The following is a 19,302-nucleotide window of genomic DNA, read 5'->3' as shown; positions in this document are numbered from 1 at the left end:
CCCAATGGTCGGACCGTCGGAACGGCCCTGACTACAACAAATCAGTAACATGTGAAAGATGCCTAGGAGCTGATGATGAGCATCTGAACCTGAATGTCACTATTTTTATATTATGCCCATACATCTTTGGGCTACTGTGATACTGTATATATCGTCATATTTTTACTTGGCTTGTAAAAAGTAGGACATAGAATAAAAGTACTTTATTGCTGTGGTTTTATTGTTGTTTGATAATATTCTCTTTTTTCATTCTCTTCAGCTAAACAGCCAGTTAGCTAATCTTAGGCCTAGTAGTCATGCAAGATGCACTAGACAGTCCACAACAACAACAAGCATGCTCCTCAACACAGGTACTGAAGCAGCCACGGTTCTGCTGCCGTTGTCGTAATCATGGGTTACGCAACCAATTCAAAGGACACCGCCAACAATGCCCCTTCCAGGATTGCACATGTGATGAGTGTACACTTGTAATTGTAACGTAAGTAAAAAATAACAACAACTTAAAAAAGTATGGCAACTGATTGCAGTGCCATACAGCTAACAGTGCCATTAACATGATTAAATAAGCGGTCATTTAAAATTTTTTTTTTTTAATTGTAGACGCTTGTAGTATGTAGAAAACATAAAATGACTATTGCTCAAACACGAGTACCTCCCGATTTTGTTTCCAGAGAATTGTCCAAAAATGATATGTACCATGGAAGTTTTACTTGACTGTCAATATAATAAAGATTTCTATTCCTTGACTTGCACTACATGTAGGCCTATCCATTTATATTACTATTAAATACACATCTTGAAATGAACATATCTCTTGCGCTTCTAAAATATTTCTGTGTTATACCTCTCTTCATAGTGAAAGACGGCGCATAATAGCCAAGCAAACTGCACTAAAGAGAAGACAGGATGAGAAAGCCAAGAAAGCAGCAGCTGCCGATATAAGTACTTGCGTGATGGATGAAACAGAAAACAAAAAGAAAAGTAATGGTTTTTAGACCTAGAAGTGTAGATATTACTATTGGTACAATTACCGAATAGGGTGCAACTTGCTAGACTTGAGTCCAGTCCTCAGAGTTTAGGGTTAGGGTTGGGGTAGGACAGTCTTGTAATAAGACTAGTAGAGTTGCACCCTATTCGGCAATCGCTCTTTACTATGTAGTATTAAGGCCAGAGTAATGGAAGACACATTCGTCCACGACCTAATTTGAGATTTTTTGATATTTATCAACACTAAGATGTATTCTTTCACTTGAAACTGATAAAATACAACTTGCTAATATTTATTCGTATTTTTGCTTGATTTATTTCACTCTTTTCAACTCTAACAAGTCACATGGCTCAAGACAGCTTAGTAAATTGGCGGGAAATAATGAGTCAGAAATGCGCGAATGTGAAATATTGTGATTACTGCAGCGCGATTCGCGTCAAGCGTGACGCCAAGCGCAACTCTGCGGCGTATGTCCAACGAGTCAAGGCGCATTCGGTATGTTGTTAACGCCAGCAAATGTGGTGTAAACAAAACAAAAATTTGCAGTCAAAATGCTACTTAGATTTTTTAATTATTTTGAATTTTGACGCACTGAAAGCAGAGATTATAGATTCATTGGTGCAAAAAGATGCATATTTAGACCATGCACCAGATACAGCTTTTACAGGTGTGAAAGTCTTACCGTTTTAAAATTTAAGGACGTTTTGTGCATAATTTTGACATTTTTTTGCTAAAACGTCGATTTCTCAGAGTTCACTTTTGACAATATTATGCGATTTTTGTGACAAGATAACTCAAAAAAATGCAAGCAAAGGGTAAACTTTTGCACTATCCTTTAGAGTACATCAAAGTCTAGGGAAGGTTTTTTCATTTTTTCAAAATATTTGTTTTAAACAAAAATATACACCATTATGTGCAATTTTAGCTTAATAGAGTGACAAACGGCTTTTTTCCACATGTTTTTTTTCAATATTTCAAAAAGAGACGAATTTCAAAAAAATAAAAAACCTTCCCTAAGTTCATGTCTCTTCTTCATGAAAAGCTAACTGAATTTTTTTTTACTCGAACGGATTTTTTTCTAAGTTGTCACAAAAAAATTGGGGTTAAAAAGTGAATTTTTGTGATTTTTTCAAAAACTTGAGATTTTTGAACAAATCTGACGTCACCATGGAATTCCTTGACTCATTTCCTTTCCAAAAATGTATAGTTTTATATACTTTGGACATACAATTCAGAAATAATGAAGCTCGAAAAGGTCCATGTTCTCTCCCATTACTCTGCCCTTAAATGACTGTGAGTAATAAGAATATATTGCTCGAGTTGGACAAATATTGTATGAGTCAAAGAAAAGTTCTAAATATCTTTATCTATACTATTAAAGAGGAACTTGCCGATAATCGATACTGATCGATACTTTGAAGAGGAACTTGCCGATAATCGATACTTAGGCCTATGATCGATGCATCAGTATTTACGGTCCGTTGCTGCGTTGCTATACGCGGATTACGCACAGGTCGTGGCAACTTCCCGACGCGCTAATGGTAACAAAACTTCCAGTTTCATCTAAGACGGAAAATATCACTAAATCGCAACCGTATAATAAATCAACTGCATTCGTTTATGATGATTTTCGGAAACTTCTTTTGTGATGACTTTCCGAAGATTTTAAGGTAGGCCTAGGCCTGATTAGCATGGTATGATATATCTCAACTATGGCGCCGTAGATTTCTTTTTGACATTGGGGGATAGGGATGAAAAACATTTCTTGGAAGTAGGCATATTAATAGTGAATCCGGCGCCTTTTGGCAACATTAATGATGGCGTAGGTTTCTTTTGACATGGGGGATATGGGGTCCATTTAAATCAATTTCTTGAAATAGGCCTACAGTGAATCCAGCGCATTTTGGCGACAGATTAATTGATGGCCATTAATGAAGCTAAAATGGTAAATTATATGGTGCAAAAATGGAACAAATTCGCACGACAAAGACCGCAACAATTGGCACTGTGACTTTTTTAGTTTGGCCAAAATAATTTTGTCAGAAACCCACATGTATACAGGTGTCAACTTGGGGGTGATTGTATGGACCATTGCCCTTATCAAACCCCCACCACCGGGAATTTACGCCTATGTAACTCAACCTTCTTGAAACCCAACGTTGCTAAAGGCCTAGGCCTATTTGATGAAATTTAAAAGAATGAACGAACGAAAGAAAGAAAGCACCGGCCACAATACATGCGTGCAAAAGTGGAACAAATTCGCACGAAGACCGCAAAAATGGGCACTTTTTATAGTTTGGCCAAATATGAGGTTAATTTTGTCTGAAACCCACATGTAGGGGCCTACATATAGGCCTAATATATACAGGTGTCAACTTGGGGGTGATTGTATGGACCATTGCCGTTATCAAATTATTGGGGGGGATTTATCCCCCACCCCATACAACCTTCTTGAAACCCAATGTTGCTATAGGCCTACTTGATGAAACAGAAACAAATTTATAAGAACGAACGAAAGAAAGAAACCACATACATGCGTCAACATGGAGGTGATTGTAGACCATGCCCCTTACCAAAAAATTGGGGGAATTTATTCCCCACTCCGGGATTTATGCCTAAGTAAAAAAAGAAGGAAGGAAGGTAAGAAGGAAGGAAATAAAGAAAGAAAGAAAGACAAAGAAAGACAGACAGAAAGAAAGAAAAAAGAAAAAAGAAAGAAGGAAAGAAAGAAAAAAAGACAAAGAAAAAAAGACAGACAGAAAGAAAGAAAGAAAAAGAGAACGAAACAAAAGGGAAAGCAAGAACGAGAAAGGGAGAGAGAAACGAAAAGAAAGAAAGGGAAAGACAAAGAAAAAAAAAAGAAAGAAAGCTACAAAGAGAGACAGAGAGAAAGAAAGGGAACAAGCAAGAAAATGAAAAGAGAAATGGAACGAAATAACGGGAAAGCAAGAAATGGAAAGAGATAGAGAGAGAAACTGAAAGAAAAAAAGGAAAGACAAAGAAAAATAAGTCAAAAGGGTGTTTAGGTACAAAAATTAAGCAAAAGATTATGCTAATGGAAGTCGTTTGCAAAATGGAGGCAAAAAATGGTACCACATCACTGACCACGTAATAATTGAGCTGTTAAATCGATACCAATTGCCATGATTACCATTTCCATCGTTTATGCTAACCGCTCCCGCTTACTAACCGCTCCGTTTACTCATCTAGCGGGGGCCCGCGCGAAGCGCGGGTACCCGCTAGTATGGAATTAAATACAAGACTGATATATCCAATATCTCACTTGTTCAAATGACTTATTGTGTACAATAATGTATACAAATTATGTTTGCCTTCCAGAGAAAAAGTGCAGCAGAGACCTTGAGCAGTTGTATTCAACTTCTCCCCAGACGGTAACCATAGAACCACCTCTCCCATTAGCTGGCTGCTCCTCTTTGTCATCCTCATTTTCCTCATCATGCACCTCATCACCCCCATCTATTGCCTCTTCACCAGCTATAGAGATAATCAACTCCCCATCAGATTATTCCACAAACGAGTGTTGCGGTCCAGATGTAATCAAGATGGAGCAGGTTATCTTTAGGCCCATTGAGACAGTAGAGCCAGAAACATTTGTAAGTTATGTACCTGTAACACTTCTGAAGCTTGCTTTGTTTTGTCCTGTGCATGCTGTGACTGAGAAACATGAATGTTACATAAACTTCATTTGTAAGAATTCATTGGATTGGATGTAATTTGCAAAGGAAAACAATGTGGGGTATTCTATCCAGTGCAAAGTGGATGGCAACTGAGACCATAAATAATGAAAAGAGAGGAAAATTAAAATTAAATTCCCTTAATTTGAGGGAGCTTTTATTTTGCATACTATTACCTATTTTTGTGCACAAAAGTGATTTTGGCGAAGTGGTCCACTATTGGTGACACATTTGATACATTCCAAACTAGGCAATATCGGTATACTCCAGGGGCCTCAGCTTTAATAGCAAATTTAAATGAGTCATTCATAAGTCCTTGGAGGTCAGGAAATAAGGTCTGTCAAATTTGCAGATGGATATTGGAATATATAAAAAGGTTCTGAATTTTGGTTGACAAGATTTTCAAAAATCACACTTTTGATGAATCTGAAAATATTTATGTTATATATTTTAGTTTTATTTCAGACAATTCATTTCAAATTGTCTAAATGTTGCCAGGAAAGAAAGTGGTGATGTACAAGATGTAAAGCTCCTGATTTTAGACCATTTGTGACCCGGCAGCACAAATGAGCCGTAAATTCCCTAAATTGTATTCTGAGTTATGGTGTAAAATGTGTACGAAGGTCGTATTCATCGGTCACTTAAGCTGGCGCGACATCTGTCTTATTTTGATAGTCACAACACCAATCAATAATCCTATTATTGAAGTGGATAATAAGCTTCTACCTTAGATGGCTATAGAACTTTTAATAGCTCTGGTCTTTGTTTGCTTTTGCTAAATCCTTTTCAAGTGGTGGGTTATTTGTATAGGTATGCATAACCAACAATTAACAATGAGAGAACCTTCTTAAACCTTGTTGACTTGGGGATGATTTGAAATGACCGCCAATTATGACTGTTTGATATTTATTGCCAGCAATGTGGAAAAAAAGAGAGACACACATAGAAACGAAAAAAGCTATAATTTTGTTGAAGGAGCAAAGTTTAACTAACCATAACTCCGCTTCTGGATATCGTTTGAAGTCAAATGATATACCATTTTAAAGTTTATGATGTTTATTTTTTAAACACGAAATAAAACAAAATTGACCGGGGGAGGAATTTACGGCTCATTCGCCGTGGACGGTCACATTTTAAGAACTTGGTGCTACCTACTCAGTACTCTCTGTGCCACTTCGCTAACTGTACACATTGGGTTTTAAAACTCAAATTACTGATTTCTGTGTCATTGCAGCCTCAGGATTCTTATACAGTACCCATTGTGTATGCACCAACCTCTGAAACATCATGCATCTGCCCAAATACACACAAAGACCAAATACCAGATGTGATATTATCAACTGAGTATGATACCCACAGTAACCTGTCAGATTCTTCAGACAGCTACCAAAGAAATAACACTAGCATAAGCTTATGCACACCCACAGCTCCTTCCTATAGTGTATCTCCTGGAGTGGTGTCTTCTTCTTGCACAAATCTATCAAAGATGTATCCATATGATAACAGTTGTGGCGTGAGGGTGTCATCTAGTGTCACTTCACCAGCTGGTTACAGCATGATAACACAGCCAAATATCAATGGAGCATGCAGCAAGATGAACTTACTGATGAGGATATTCCCTGAACATAGCCCACAATGGCTACAAAGTATTCTAGGTAAGGAAGTGCTGCCAGTCTTTGCACATTCTGTAATCTGGTTAGATGACATGAGATATCATGACCAAACAGTTGGTTGGCACTGGTCATTGTTCTTTACCTTTTGTATCATAATTACATTATTTTGGAGGAGGATGAGGTACCTTCATTATCTTAACCTTAAACTTTCAACATCTTGTCTGATTTTATTCCAGATAGTTGTAATGGAGACCCAATTCAATGTATTGAGATCATTTTCAATCTTCAAGATGTAGAGAGAAGTAAGAAACCTGCTATGATATCTCCATCAGCAAAGTATGACGCAGAAAAACCAGTCAGGTCTCCAGCTATTGGCACACCCCTTATTTCACCTGTGTATATCCCACAACCCCCATACCCATCAGCAAGCATTGGTACATCACTAAATCTTCAGCAGCAGCATCAACCTGTAGGAGTGTTGTCTGCATCACCTTTGTCTTCTGGAGGTATACCCAGTGTTGTGACAACATATCATCAATCCACAATTCAATTTTCACCAAGTTCGACAGCTGTGATGCATCAACCACCAGGTACTAAGGATTTTATACATTCAATTTAATAAGAAACAGAACCTGCTGATCATGTCAATGGTTATTCTGCTAGCAGATTAGCTTTTCTTTCACAAACCAAATTGGCTAATAATCCTTTGATGTTATGTTGACATTTGTTAAGATCTGTTAATTTCCCTTTAATTACATTAATAAATAGGAACAGTTTTGGTTTACAAACCGTTCTTATCTCCTCCCATATATGTCTTAATGGGCCTACAAGTCATCACCCTACTCTTTGTTTCATCTTTAGTTTCATAGCGACATCAGTGCTTTTTTGTGGTTGTGCCGCAAGCATTAACTGCCTTTGTGCATACCTTATGAGATCAGGTTAGTGCAGGCAATTCAATACGGCGACTAGCAAAACTGCTTCTACGTCACTACCAAACTTAAGGTGAAACAAAGTGCAAATGCAGTATTTATTAATCTTCAAATTAATTCTCTCTCTCTTATTGGGCCATTTTATAGGAACACCACTAGCTTATCCAGACCCTCATTACACTTCAAACCTGTGCGTAGGCCATCAGAGACCAATAAACTCGTGCATAGATCATCAGGGAGCAGCAACCATGTACGTAGGCCATCAAGGAGCACCAACCTTTCAACACATTCAAGATACAGCCACCTTGCCGTTGCCAACTACTAGTTGGGCTAGTGTTAGGAGTCCAGTGACAGGTGTTACCCCACAGATTGCTGTACATGATGTTCCATCACCATCAAGATCAGGCAGTGCTTTCTGTCCGATCCAAACGCCACCACCTGCAGCACCTTCACCTTTTCAAGTACCTTGTACACAAGGAACTCAGGTAAGGGGGAAAATCATTGTAAATAATATGTGGTAGACAAAATTTAGGGGGCATTAAAGAAGACTATTATCTTTTCAAAATTCCTTCACAGTGTTTATTTTAGTGCAGTTTATGGCGTAAACATGACGTCGGGTTCTGAATGGCTACTTGAAACCAATATCATCACATCAGCACCTCATTCGCCGATCAATATGCTTTGCATCGCGTAACACATTCATGATTTTACACAATCGGTCGGCCAGTACGAAGGAATTTTGCAAAAGATAATAATGGATCTTGTGTTTGAGTAAATATCTGAACACATTATTTGGTAAGATTAGGCTTATGGGTTCCGCTATACCAAGACCACCAAATGTGACCAAATCCTGAATTACTGAATTTTTGTTATCAAAACCAGTATTTTTATTGTACCAGTCTGCATGTTTGCAGTTGGAACAAAGTTACAGGTGGAAACATTTACAATAATAATCATTACTAAGTTGAAAAAGAGGCACATTTTTGGTGCACAATCTTATCACACTATACACTTCTAGTGCCCGTTTCTATTCATCGTTATGTATTCTTCTCCCGTGCATTATTTTCGCGAACTACCCTTCACAGCCCAAATTATATAAACCTGCACGCTAAACAATGCATTATCTAAAACCTGCACGCTAAACAATAGATTCTAGATAATACGTGCACGCTCAAATACTAGAAATACTCCTTTCACATAACCATAAAGTAGAGTTAGGTGGCGCTTTAGACACAGAGATCACATAACTATATAATTGTCTGTTCGATATATATACCAACAAAAAAGTACGAATATACATTCTGTGGTGTTAAAATGGTATAGTTACAAACGGTGTTCTATAATAGTGTACAATTACCGAATAAGGTGCAACTCGCTAGACTTGAGTCCAGTCCTCGTTTACGGAGTTTGGGATTAGGGTTTAGGGTTGGGATAGGGCAGTCTTGTAATAAGACTAGTAGAGTTGCACCCTTGCAAATATCATTGTCATAAATTATGATTAATGACCTCAAATAAATCAAACATCAAATGAGAATAATCGAGCTTCTATTAATTAAAAAGGGCCAAAAACAGGTGGATCATAATTATACAAGATGACACCATTGCAAAATATTCAGCATTTTACAAATGAAATACATGTAGGCCTATATCTAAAATAACATAGCCGGGCCCGGGAAACACACACTAGCGCATAATATCATGATCATGCTTTACAATACCATAGGCCTTCAAACACATGTGTTTGAAGGCCTATGATAATACTGAACAAATTGTTAAATCCCAATGTCGTGTGTTTTAATATAAGTAGTTCAAATTATAGAGCTATAAAGTCCAGTTGATATTCACCGTAGTACTAGTCTGACATCTAAATCGATCGCTTCCAACTGGTTCAGTGCTCTCTGTGTTCGAAACCACGATATTAAATGATCACAACATAAAGTCAAGTCAATTAAACCATGCGTGAATAAGTTACCTAAGTATGACGTATGGCATAATCGATACCATTGATTACAGGGATTGATTTTCTTTACCAGTTAAATGCTACGTAGCTGGTCAATGTCCTGACGGTGTTTTTAAAATGTAAGATATTTTCCCTAATATTAAAACTAATATAATGAATGCAGCAATATTAATATTGCCTATTGTTTTAATAGGCCTACACTCAAAGTGTATGACGGATAATGTACTTGCAAATGCATTCGTCAAGATAATTGCACTTGCCATGGAGTTATTGCATTTAGCTTTCGAGCCTATCGGCTCTCAAGCTAAATGCAATAACTCCACGGCGCGTGCGATTATCTTGACGAATGCATTGCACTCAGTTCATTATCCTTATCATCCATCTTTGCATTCACATGTGAAGAGCTTATTTCCAAACCGTGTTAAGTCCACCCACCTTCAAAATTGAGATTTTGATCAAAATGGGTAGTGAGTTACTAGGGCTATCCAGCAATGTGTGTTTTTTTTTTTTTAAATTAGTCAAGTCCCGAAATATTGACTCACAAAGTATTGATTTTTTTCCAAAACGTGTTAAGTCCAATCCAGTTTGGTAGCAAACTGTGTTAAGTCCACAAACACTGCCCTTGTGGGCAGCTTGTAGGCAAGTAGCACGGCATAGGGCTTCCAATAGTTAATCGCCCAAGTTCTGCATGATTGATAACATTGCCTTGCTTTGCGTCTTCGTTCTTGTTTGGTCCTGAGACTAGTATACCTGAATTTGGTCTGCAAGTTTGGTTTTTTTTAAATTAAATATTAGTAGGCCTAGTTTGTATGGGATTTCTTAAATATTTGATAGATACCTCCAGAAAGACATGATCAGGGTGGGAAGGGGGAGAAGGAGAGGTTGTGATGGTAGAATTAATGTTAGAGGATGGTGGAAGAGTTAGTTTTTGATATTATTATTTTGTATGATTATCAAAATGTGCTACTAAATTCAAGGTATTATTTTAAAGTTAAAGGTATAAAAAAACTTAAGGACTTAAAAATTTACGACTGTCAATATGAGATTAGGGTGGCAGCATGAGGGAGGGGAAATTGTGATAATGTGATAAAACAAGTGGATATTTCGGGTCATCACTTATTGTCAGTGAAATGATGTTTATTCAATTTTGAGAAATGCAATACAACTACATGTAAGTTTTGAATTTTGAACTATTTTAAACGTCGAATTTTGATAAAAAATGGGCAGGAGGAGGGGGTTCGAGATGCAAGGTGTTTTGTGGCAAAATTGTGTTTTATAGTAGAGAGAATCACATTTTGTATGTTTTTAATACATTTGTTATCTTTTAAGACTAGTTTGAGAAAAATATGGTTAGTTCTGTGTTACAGATACTATGTTTTGTGTCAAAATGTGTTAAGTCCATGCCAGAAATTGCGTTTTGTGTCAAAATGTGTTAAGTCCATGCTATTTTTAAAACAAATTCATTCATTAAAAAAAATCAGAAGTCTCTAGATTTTAACTTGACTTGTTTTTATGGTCCTATATATGTCACCTTCACTTCACTGAAATTTTATAGAAATCAAACTTTTTTTCATTGCCATACAGAAAATTCCTGATTTTCTTCAAAGTGAATCTTGTGGACTTAACACGGTTTGGAAATAAGCTCTTCATGTACAGAAAGACCATATCTACTGTCCTGAATGTCACTGTCAGACTTCCTGTCTACAAGCTGTTATGGCAGCACATATGTGGCCATATGCGTATTTATAAATATGTATTTGTATACTCCTAAGTTCACTGGTAATAAATCTGTTTAATGGTTTTATACTCAGGATACTGCAACATTTCACCAACCATCGTCATTATCATTCTCCTGCAACACACACCTGGCACCAACCCATACAACACAGATGTACTGTCAAACCATTGGCAGTATTCAGCCAGGGAAGTGTTTGTCATATACCTCACTACAAGCAGCAAATGTACCAACCAACTCATCATCAGGCACCACACCGATCGTATTGCCTTTACTGACTGAACCTACTTCTGCCTGTGCTGGGGGATTGAGAGATAACCAGTGTGACAATCGGCATGCTGTAACAAGCAGTTCTTGTAAGTTACTTCAGATTCTTGATGGCAAATACCTAGTATATTGGTTGCTAACTTTCCAGTGGCCAAGGCGCAGAAATTGGATCCTGTATATTTCTGTTGGTGGTTTAGGCGCGACATATTTGTAGATCCTAATCTTCCAAATGCCAGTACATATTTATCACTGATATCTTTTATTCAATTGAAAACTATCACTCAACAATCCTGTCCAATACATAGTCCAGTCAGTCTGCATATAAGTTATTACTTTGTTTTATTTATTCCAGTCAGCAGGTGGTTTGAACCAACTTATCAGTCTCAGACAACAGGTGGAACCAATCTGCCACCATTGATAGCCTCACATCCTATGTTTGGTCAAGAAACAGATGCAGTGGATGCAGTCCATGCTCTGGTGTCACTTCGGACATCACCAATGAGAAAGTATCAAGTTGATGATTCAAATGCCATCAAAGATCTATTGATGGAGGAAGAATGATGCAATGTCTACATGTTTGAACCCCATGTCACATGGGGGATATTTTGGTAGGTTGTCCTAAATTGCAGAAAAATTGCATTTATTAAAATGCAGTCAAGTTGCAAAACTAAGGAGTCTGCAGTGACCTGAAATTTATCAGAAAATTTCTAATCCAGTTTTGACAACTTTGTGCAACCTAGTCATGCTAGTTGAACTTTCAAATTTGGCATATTTTATTGAAAATTTAGTTAATATTTTCCCCTGTGGTAAGGCTTCCTTTCCTGGGTATAGTACCAACATCAAGCAAACTAAACAATAGTGAACTGTTCCAAGAAGAATATCATGATAGTCCTTATTGAGCACAATGATAGGTGTATTTACAAAAGGTCACTGTATTTTCTAAAAGTAAACGCTTTTAAAAATGTCAGGTTAAAATTAAGTATTTAAAAGTCATGAAAACGTTTTTAAAACATTTTATATGAAAAACACTAAAACAACATTATGTTAGAATGTTTGCAGCAAGTTTATAATGTATTTAAATGTTATTAAAACTTTTTGTTGGTCACAACACATAGTGGCATACCTGAAGGACAAAATATGTTTCTGAGAAAAACATGTTTGAAGGATATGTTACTAATAACAGAGTTGACACTCCTCCACTATTATTTCTCAGTGGCCGATTCCATTTGAAATTGAAGTTTAAAGAACAACCTATTAAAATGTATCTTAGTTAAAAAGGAATAACTACTATAGAATATAGGTAGCTCTAAGCCGTTACGTCACTTTGGAAAACGGAAAATTAGGAAAAATTACTCTACACTCTTGTGTTGTGACCGACGATTTTATACCCTTTATATAATATAACACACTGAGAAACATTTTGTGTTTGCAGGACACCTCTTGGTGGTGGCAAGTAAAAAGGTAAACAAATCTTGAATTATTGAACACTGGAAAACAAGCTACTTTTGTATAGCCATATTATTTCAGTTCAGATCAGTATCATTCCTAACAGGATCTATCAAGAATTTTGTTGGTCATATTATACATAATTGCACATGATCACAACAATTTAATTTCAAGCATTAGCATTTTACAAAGTTCAGGTAATTTTGGGAATGTTTTTCAGTGTCACAGAATTTTCCTTAAAGGAATCTATTTTAATACCGAAAATTCCATTTCTTCCACGATACCAACGTATTTGTTTCTTACACAAGTTTTATAGCATTTTTTATAAATATACATATTTTTATCAGGAATAATTACGAATATTTTTAATCACTTTTTAAAATATTTATATTTAGTGGTTATCCATTTTTAAATACCAATGTCATATGTACAACCACAAGAAATATGTAGAAGTGTCAACTTTTTTATTTGTTCAAAATTTTTTCCAATTTGAACAATCTGAAAGTAAACAGTAATGAAAGGGATTTCATTTGTGACACATCAAAGCCAAATCTACCAATTTCCGGATATAGCTAAAATAGATTGATTGGGTACATTTCTGCTAAATTTTGGGAGTTCCCACATGTTATGCCATTTTGAAATGGTCAAAAGAATTGGATTTCTACTTCAGACATATTTGAAAATCAATTTTGTTAGTAGTAGTGTTGTCTTTCAGCATGTTCAGAGTTATAGCCAGCACAATTTTAGTGCCGGCTAATTTTAGTAACTGAGTGTGTGTCAAGAGGGAGATTAAGAGATGAATTTGTCTGTGTAGGGAGATTAAGAGATGAATTCGTCCGTGGTGTAGCTGTTCTCCCTCCTTACACACAACTACACCACAGATGAATTCATCTCTTAATCTCCCCACACGGATGAATTCATCTCTTACTGTTCTCTCAGGTAAAAAAAACACAACATCTTGGTTGTAACTTGTGCATTTTCTGTGATTACAAAAGTTTTTTGTGCCGGTCTGTGACCAATATATTTAAAAGCTTTATAGTGCCGGTCGGGAAGACTCTGTGCTGGATATCCCCGACCGGGGTGGCTAGAACACTGTTGTCTTTGACATTTATGGTAATGTTAACAATATGTTGGAACTTAATTGGCAGCTCCTGTCTTGGGTATAAAGTTGCCACTTGGAAATTAGGAACCTCAAGTTTTATCTTGTGAATTAAAAAGCTTTGTGTTGAAACTTTTAGCTCATCAATTATTTTAAAATTCAAAAATCTCATTGTTTTTAATACTTATTGTGTTAATAAATAGTTTTGGCAATAGGGTTTGATAGAATATTGTATATTGATACAAATTTAAATTTGAAAAATTACAGTAGTTTAAAAAGATGAATAGAATTTATACACATATAGTTGGAGGGTCAAAAACACAAGTCTATAACAGCTATTATTGATTCACTTTGAAATGACAAAAACAGGATCTTGGGATTTTTTAATGTGCTTAACATTAAACAAGTAAATTAGTCAATTATAATATGGTGTGCATAACCTGCAAAAGAGAAAAGATTAGATATGATCGCCCTTCATTGTGCTAAAGAAAGCTTCACAGAGAAAGCTTCAACAATTTTCTTTGTTTGAAGTACAGCTAAATTTAAGAGGTGTCAGGTTGGGGAAAAACAAAGTGCACATGTTCCAAAGGAACATGTTTGTTGCCTAGCTAGCATTAGTTTATATACCACATTGTACTTGTAAGATCACCCACAGATTTGATGAAGAGGAAATTTGTGGACTCAGGCTTCAAACGTAATACAGTATGATGAAATTTTCATCTGTCTTTGAACCAGAAGTAACATATTTCTGCATCCAAAATGTGTCCATGATAAAAGCCATAATATGTGATTTTGGAAAATGTTTAATTTGGTTATTCTTTGCCAAAAATTATGAAATAATATTAGGCCAAATTAAAAAAAAGGTTTGTCTGAAAGTTCCTGCGTGCATTAGTTTATTCATCCGCATTAGTTTTAAAAAAATTGTTTTTCTTATTTATTTTTATTTATTTATTTTCAGAAAAAGTGTACAAAATATGATCGAAATGCTGTTTTTACAATTTTAGACCCCTGCTCTTAGATTACTTTACTTCAATACAATAGCAGCATCACTTTATTGTTCAATACAACACTTCATACAGTAGAATAGAACTTTGAGGTTTTTTCACATTTGAAAAAAATCTTTGGTAAAATAAAATAAAAATGCATTTCGCATTAGTTTTTCAGAGTTGGTGATCTTTGAGACAAACCTTTTTTTTTAATTTGGCCTTAGTAACAACTGTTAAGAAGGTTTTCTGGTCATTTGAAGCTAAAATAATAGGCAAAATAAAATGAAAGAAACCCCACTTACAATATTGGCTGCTTAAATTTGGTGCTCTATGGGGTATTTAATGTCTTAATTATGACTAATTAAAAACTGCTCTGTTGTCTTACAAGTACAATGGATTTTGTTGATTCTAATTCTGACTATTCACAATATGATGAGCCGCCAGCTGTTGCTCTTACCAGTCCAATTTTTGACCTTTAGGGTTGAGTGTGATAATAATAATGTTGAAAACAGCTCCACAAAGGATTCCGTGTGATCAATAGATAGAAAATGGATCTATTATAATTGAAAATTACTATTTTATTGCATATTTATGTGTAACATCGTTATATTGACATTTGTGACACGATCAAGGGAAATGAGTCGGCTGTCGCTAATATTGATTTCGAGATATTGGTAAAGAAAGTGTTACAATTCTTTTGTTTTATATTGTTTTCAGCGATTGACGCTGACGTAACTTCACAAAGAAAAGTTGCATCAACATGGGGTTTTCAGTTTCTGAAAGCTCCACATGTCCTCTTTACATTATGTGAAACTCATTTTCGACCAGGGTCGACATGTGACCTATTCCCCTTGATCATGTCACATTTAAACACACAATGACATTATGTTCCTGTGTTGTATTTGTATTACACAGGCTTTGATGTCAACATTTTCCCATTATCATTATGCACTGCATATTTTGACCTCTCCCTCAGCAAACGTTGGAAGCGCATCCTATTGTGAATCAACCAAATTGGATAAAGTTGGGGCACATTACAAATGCATGTATGCCAAAAAATGTCAGGTTTGAACAAAATTAAACATTTTAAAAGTGCATTTTGTTACTACGGTATTTTGATACTTTTTAGAATAAAAACAGCTTTATCAAATTTTGGAAGTATTTATAGTAATAGTTGAATTATAGAACTAATAACCTAGTATATTAATATAAGTTAGATACATAGATGTAAATATGTAGATGTAGAAAATATATAATAATAGTAAAATAGGTAGATTATTTAATATAATTAGTAGTAGTCAGCAGGCCCGTACGCGGGGGGTGCGTCGGACCCCACAAAATTTCGAAAAGTATTCAAAAAGTCCAAAAATTTCAGAATCTGCGAGCGTAGCGAATCAAAAAATCAGTGTTTTTACGCTTTTTTTGGACAAAAAAGGTCCAAATTTTAGGAAGAAAGTCCACTTTTCACAAAATTTGGAAAAAAAGGTCCACTTTTTCAAAATCAGCACCCCCAAATGAAATCCTGCGTGCACGGGCCTGGTAGTCAGTTGTAGACTTGGCATCATTTTGGCCAGGAATGTTCAGTGGCATTTTAGGGGGGGTTATGTAGTAACCTCTTCCTGCTGACCTTTCAAAACTAACTTGAACCAGATGACATGCACAAAGCAATTGTATACTATTTCAGCCTGTATGCCATGTGGATTTGGTGAGCCAAAAGAAGATGCACACCACACTTAAGCTGGTCTGTCTGGAACGAGAGCTGTCTGAGGCACTCTGCACCTCCTGCCTAATATGCCAATGATGTAAAAAAATGTAATACATGTAAAAAAAAGTTAAAATTTTGTTACCAGTTGTTGGTGGAAACAATAAACCGAGTTGCTAATAAGCGAATTACGTGTAATTCTGAATTGGATGTCCAAGTAGTGTCGAATTAGGATAACAAATGTGACCCGCTCTGACAAAACCAGTCACATTTTTGACATTTCATGATTTTAATAAAAATATAAGCACAAGACAATAAGCTTTAAAATGATACCAGAATTATATACATAGCATCAATACATTATCATAGTTCAACTGTTAATTATTGATTAAATATGGTATTTGAGTGTATGCAACAGATATTTTCTGCTCAATGCTCTGAGAGCATGAAAGTAAGGGGTCACAGCATACAATGTTTTACATGAATTTCACATAGCTGGATGACAGAGGATTACAGAAAGATATTAATCTGTATGAGTAGGGATAACCATCAAAATTTCATGTTGCCCCTATTGCCACAAAATATTGTTTTCTGGATAGAACTCATCAATAGAAGTATTTTGGTGGTTAAATTGTCAAAATCGGTCAAAAACTTTTCGAATTATGAATTTTCAAAGTTTCCCATTCTGACCGGTCATTGGAACGAAATAAAATGACAAGGTCCAAAAATATCAATTGGGAGCAAAATTGGCATAAGCATATATTTACCTTTATATATTTCTTTATTTTAACATATATGCAAGCATGAAACAAGCATATTGTGAAAGTATCAAAGGGGTTTCTTATGAAATGGCACTTTACTAGTCAATGGCATAAATTATTTTTTCAAACCGAGGCATTGAAATCGTGCATTTAGAGAACATTTTGCCAAAAATCATCCAAGATGGCCGATATGGCACAAAATCAAAATTGCAAAATCAAAGTCCAAGTAAACTTTTTTTTTTCACAACCAAAAATGTCAATGTTATTGGGTTTAATATGACCAATTAGTAGGTGTATGCAAATTAAATCTTAAGTGTCATTGAAGGTCATTGACTCATTCACAACAATAGAGGTTATCCACTTCACTCATCATGCTCATGTGTGACTTCTAACAAAAGGTGCTGGTTCCCGTAGTATTCCTCATTCAAAACAATTCAATACATGACCTCGGAGTTACCTGCATGACTTTCAAGGGCTATTTTGAAACAGTTATGGTTGCACATTCAGGTACTTCTTTTGAAAGTTCTAAACAAGGTATAGCCAGCAGCAAGTTGTATATGGTATAGGCCTAAATATAAGAAAACGTTTAGGGTTGAAATCAGGTGAAAAATACATCGAATGGGCACGAAACTTCACATTTATGTTCAGAAATGTGTCTTCTTAGCATGATTCGAAAGGAGTATGGAAATTCCAAAGGGAAGCTGGTGATTTAATTTGTAACTCGAGATCTACTTCTTCAATTTTTTAACCTTTTTACAGAGGGTATGATAGAGGTATTACTGGCAACTCTGCCAAATTACAGCTCAGTAGGCCACGTTTTTCACCTGAAATTATTGACATTTTATTTTTTTTATTTTTTTAAATTTTATTCATCTGGCAATTAACAACAAAATTAAGACAAAACAACAAATTGGGTCTACTGAGCTGCCGGGGAACACTGAAAGCACAAAAGAGCACTGTCACCACAAGGTGCAGCGCTCCCAACTCAGCAGACCACACACGTACAAATCATATTGGAAAAAAATACAAAAAGGCATCAATACAAATTAATCATCATGCTCCATATAGTGAGATTTGAGTTGAGATTGAAAAGTAGACTTGTTACAGGTGAGATATGAGTCTCTGACATCGGATGGAATTGAAGACCATAACACTGGGAAATTAACTAAAAGACAGTTTTTGTAAGCATCTGTTTTAGGAGTGATTGATTGTTTAAAAATTAAAGCTTCATGTCTCGTATTAACACACCACCTGGAAAAAGAAAGGATTGGCATTAGTAAGACATGAACAAGCGAATGAAACAGACAAATAAGTCCTTCTAGTTTTCAAAGTTGTGAGATTTAGAGTTCTGAGTCTGTCCTCATATGATTGATCCCCCCTACGTTGACAAAGAATTGACCTAGTAGCACGATGCTGTATTTGTTCCAATTTATCAATATTACATTTCTTGTAAACATTCCAAACAGGCGAGCAGTAATCTACTAATCTAATATTGGCAAAATGAGCGACTGGTAAAGTTTGAGTAGAACATAGGAGTTCTTACTTCCCGCGACAATTCTGGTAAAACCAAGTAATTTATTGCACTTTTTTACAATGTTGTTGACGTGAGAATTCCACGAAAGATCACTGGAGACTGTTACACCCAGGAGACGAAGGTTATCAGTAGTAGCAAGACTAGTATTATTGACGTGGTAGGCAGGAACAGGTTTGTTTTTGCGCCTGCTAATGCACATGACTTGGCATTTAGATGGATTTAATTGAAGAGCGTTATTGTTTGACCACCAGTTTAATTTATCCAGATCAGATTGCAATATAGTAATATCCGTGTCATCTTTAATGATCCTAAAAATGAACGTGTCATCAGCATAAGCGTACATGGGAGACTGAAGATGAAGATGAAGATCGTTAACGTATATATTAAACAAAAGTGGGCCCAAAACAGATCCCTGAGGGACCCCAGATAATACATTGGTCCACTCAGAACTAGCACCGCTGAAACATGACACGTTGTCGACGGCCAGTAAGGAAAGATGTTATCCATTGCAATAAAGGTCCGCTGAATGCCGTGAGGTCTTATGAAGCTTTTTAATGAGCACATGGTGTGAAATAGAATCAAATGCG

At 35.9% G+C, this 19,302-nt stretch overlaps 1 protein-coding gene across 1 annotated transcript; it reads left to right on the top strand.

Moving 5' to 3' along the window:
* The first annotated feature begins 296 nt into the window (after positions 1-296).
* LOC140162432 (uncharacterized) lies at positions 297-12,975 on the top strand. Its single transcript, XM_072185663.1, has 8 exons — positions 297-478; positions 857-981; positions 4,328-4,602; positions 5,918-6,338; positions 6,533-6,886; positions 7,373-7,710; positions 10,997-11,276; positions 11,540-12,975. The coding sequence occupies exons 1-8, from the start codon at positions 297-299 to the stop codon at positions 11,746-11,748; spliced, it is 2,184 nt and encodes a 727-aa protein (XP_072041764.1). The 3' UTR covers positions 11,749-12,975.
* Positions 12,976-19,302: the final 6,327 nt, after the last annotated feature.

The sequence above is a fragment of the Amphiura filiformis genome, chromosome 1 (genome assembly GCF_039555335.1).
Source record: "Amphiura filiformis chromosome 1, Afil_fr2py, whole genome shotgun sequence".
NCBI classification, from domain to species: Eukaryota; Metazoa; Echinodermata; class Ophiuroidea; order Amphilepidida; family Amphiuridae; genus Amphiura; species Amphiura filiformis.
Note: the sequence above shows the minus strand (reverse complement) of the source record. Positions and strands in the feature narration are given on the sequence as shown.